This window comes from Atta cephalotes, assembly GCF_000143395.1.
Source record: "Atta cephalotes unplaced genomic scaffold scaffold02101, whole genome shotgun sequence".
In the NCBI taxonomy this organism is placed as follows: Eukaryota; Metazoa; Arthropoda; class Insecta; order Hymenoptera; family Formicidae; genus Atta; species Atta cephalotes.
The window spans coordinates 1-2,397 of NW_012132165.1; the positions used below are offsets into that span (position 1 = coordinate 1).

Sequence of the window (2,397 nt, forward strand, 5' to 3'; positions counted from 1 at the left end):
GTAACCCATTGCACAACATATTTTACTTATTTCTTTATACGAATATTATGAATCAGAATATTTTGGTTACTATTAACAACTTGTAATATATCACACTCAAAGATGAAACAGAGAAAGTAATGAGCTTTCGTTAGAGGACAAAGGATTTCGATAAATCGAGAGGAATATGCTTTTAATAGATTTGGTTGACTATAAATATTTCGACATTAGTATCTTAATTTGGAATATTCTGGTATTATATTTTACTGTAAATTTTAAATAACTGTTGAATATATTAGTTATTTCTTATATGACTGTCATTTCTTTTTTTACTGTTATGAAATACTCAATTATCAAAATTTTTAAGTTGCAGGGCACCCCGTCTTTTATACATATATATTATATATAATTATCGCCATAACTATGTATAAATAGTTTATCCATTTGTTTACATACATACATAGCTATGTATACATTATACATATAATATTTATTTATTTATTTATGTTCTGTGTATATAAATACACTTTCTTAATTATTTTAATATGAACACTGTAGTTTATAGTACGAGGTACCATTCTCTCTTCAAAAAGATTTCAATATTTAATTTTTTTCAACTATCAAACTCAATTTTCAATCGAGTTTAAGCTCGAATTATCGGGCAAGCCGTACAGAAAATTTTCTTTGACTCTCTTACAAGAAAAGGTATAAAGCTTTATTGTTCCTTGCTTTATATTTATATTAACTTCATAAAATATTTAAAGACTTATCGACATTTTTTTAGCATATTTTTTAGCATATTTCAGTCTGGTTCTTTTTATGATGCATCAAAACAATGCATCCAATATATATAATATATGTATAATATATGTAAATACCAATTTGTTTTCCTCTAAGTCTCTAAGATTACGAATTGTTTGTGTTATTTATAGACCAAGAGTGCCCTTTTATGTATGTATGAAGGACAATCCTTCATTAATTACTGCGCCGTTTGTTGCTGTATTTCTATCTTTTCCACTGTCATATCTGGATTCATAGCAGTGGCCTCCTGTATCGCTTCTGCCAAAGCTCGATCGTGATCAATCGGATCACCATCTGATTGTATCGTTATCTTTTGTTCCACTCGCGTCTCAACTACACCATCTTTCTCCGTTTTATACTGTAAGACACAATCAGTATTTACTAAAAAATTATACACATAGCAAACAATATTAAAATCTGATTAGGATATAATGATACTAACCGTGATAGTCTCAACAGTACGGGTTTTACTAGATATAGTTTGTGTACTGACTATCTCTCCTGTGGCACTATAGTTACCATCTTCACTTTCAAGAGCTACTTTTCTTGTTTCGGTTGCCACTACAGGTACTGTGGTTGTCGTTGTTACATTACTATCCGGTTCTCCAGTGTAAACGTGCTTCTCAGTTGCAATCACAGCTGGATCTCCCTGTATTCAAAATTTATTCAAAATTCTTTTATTATTAAAAATTCAATAATATATGGGACATAAAAATGATAAAGAGCAAGATATAAATTAATAGAATATAAAGTAGAACAGAATATAAAATTAATAGATATTAAAACTTAATAAAAAAAAGAAAAATAATTTAGAAGACAAATTAATCTCATAATTGATATATATCCATATATTGAGATATATTTATTCACATTTACACGAGAGAGAAAGAAAGAAAGAGATATTACATCTGTATTTTTAATCATTATGTATTTTTAATCATTATGTCTGAAATGCGAAATGCGCTAAAGTTATAGAACGTTTTCCGTATGCACTTTTACATTGTACAAAACAATGCAAAATACATTTTAAAAATATGTAATATGAGCAAAAATGCATGTCTTAAAAATGCACCGCATTGGGTTAGCTTGCAAGGCAAAATGCTAAAATTTTTCGTGTGTATGAATACCTGTTGCCCGTTGTTCTAAATATGCGTTATCTTCCGCTCCGTATTAATAAAAGAAAATTTTGTGGCTGTTATTCGATTACCTGATAATATTGATTGTAGAAAGCTTGTTGGTCATCATCAAGATCAATTGGTGTACCCGAATCTCCACTGCTTGAGCTCGATGTACTTAGTCTTCGTGAGAACAGCTACGCCATGCAACGTGTTAACCAAGCCAGCAAAATTATTTACAAGAAATAAAAATAAAAAATAAAATAATTCAAAAAATGAATATAAATGATACTAATTATTATTGTTAAATTAATGATATTACAATTATATTTAATTGATTAATCATAAATGAACAATATTTTAATGTGAGCACAATTATGCATATATAATATGAAGTGTTAAGATAAAGTACGATTTTCTAAATTGAAAACCTTCTCATACACAATATATTAACGTTATATATATATATATATATATATATATATATATATATATATATATA

The 2,397-nt window shown here is 27.7% G+C and overlaps 1 protein-coding gene across 1 annotated transcript; it reads right to left on the reverse strand.

The window, feature by feature from the left end:
* Positions 1 to 958: 958 nt before the first annotated feature.
* LOC105625508 (protein 4.1 homolog) lies at positions 959 to 2,092 on the reverse strand (the record flags this gene model as incomplete). Its single annotated transcript, XM_012206832.1, has 3 exons — positions 959 to 1,138; positions 1,223 to 1,429; positions 1,988 to 2,092. Coding segments are annotated over 3 exons (492 nt in total), but the record flags the coding sequence as incomplete, so codon positions are not given.
* Positions 2,093 to 2,397: the final 305 nt, after the last annotated feature.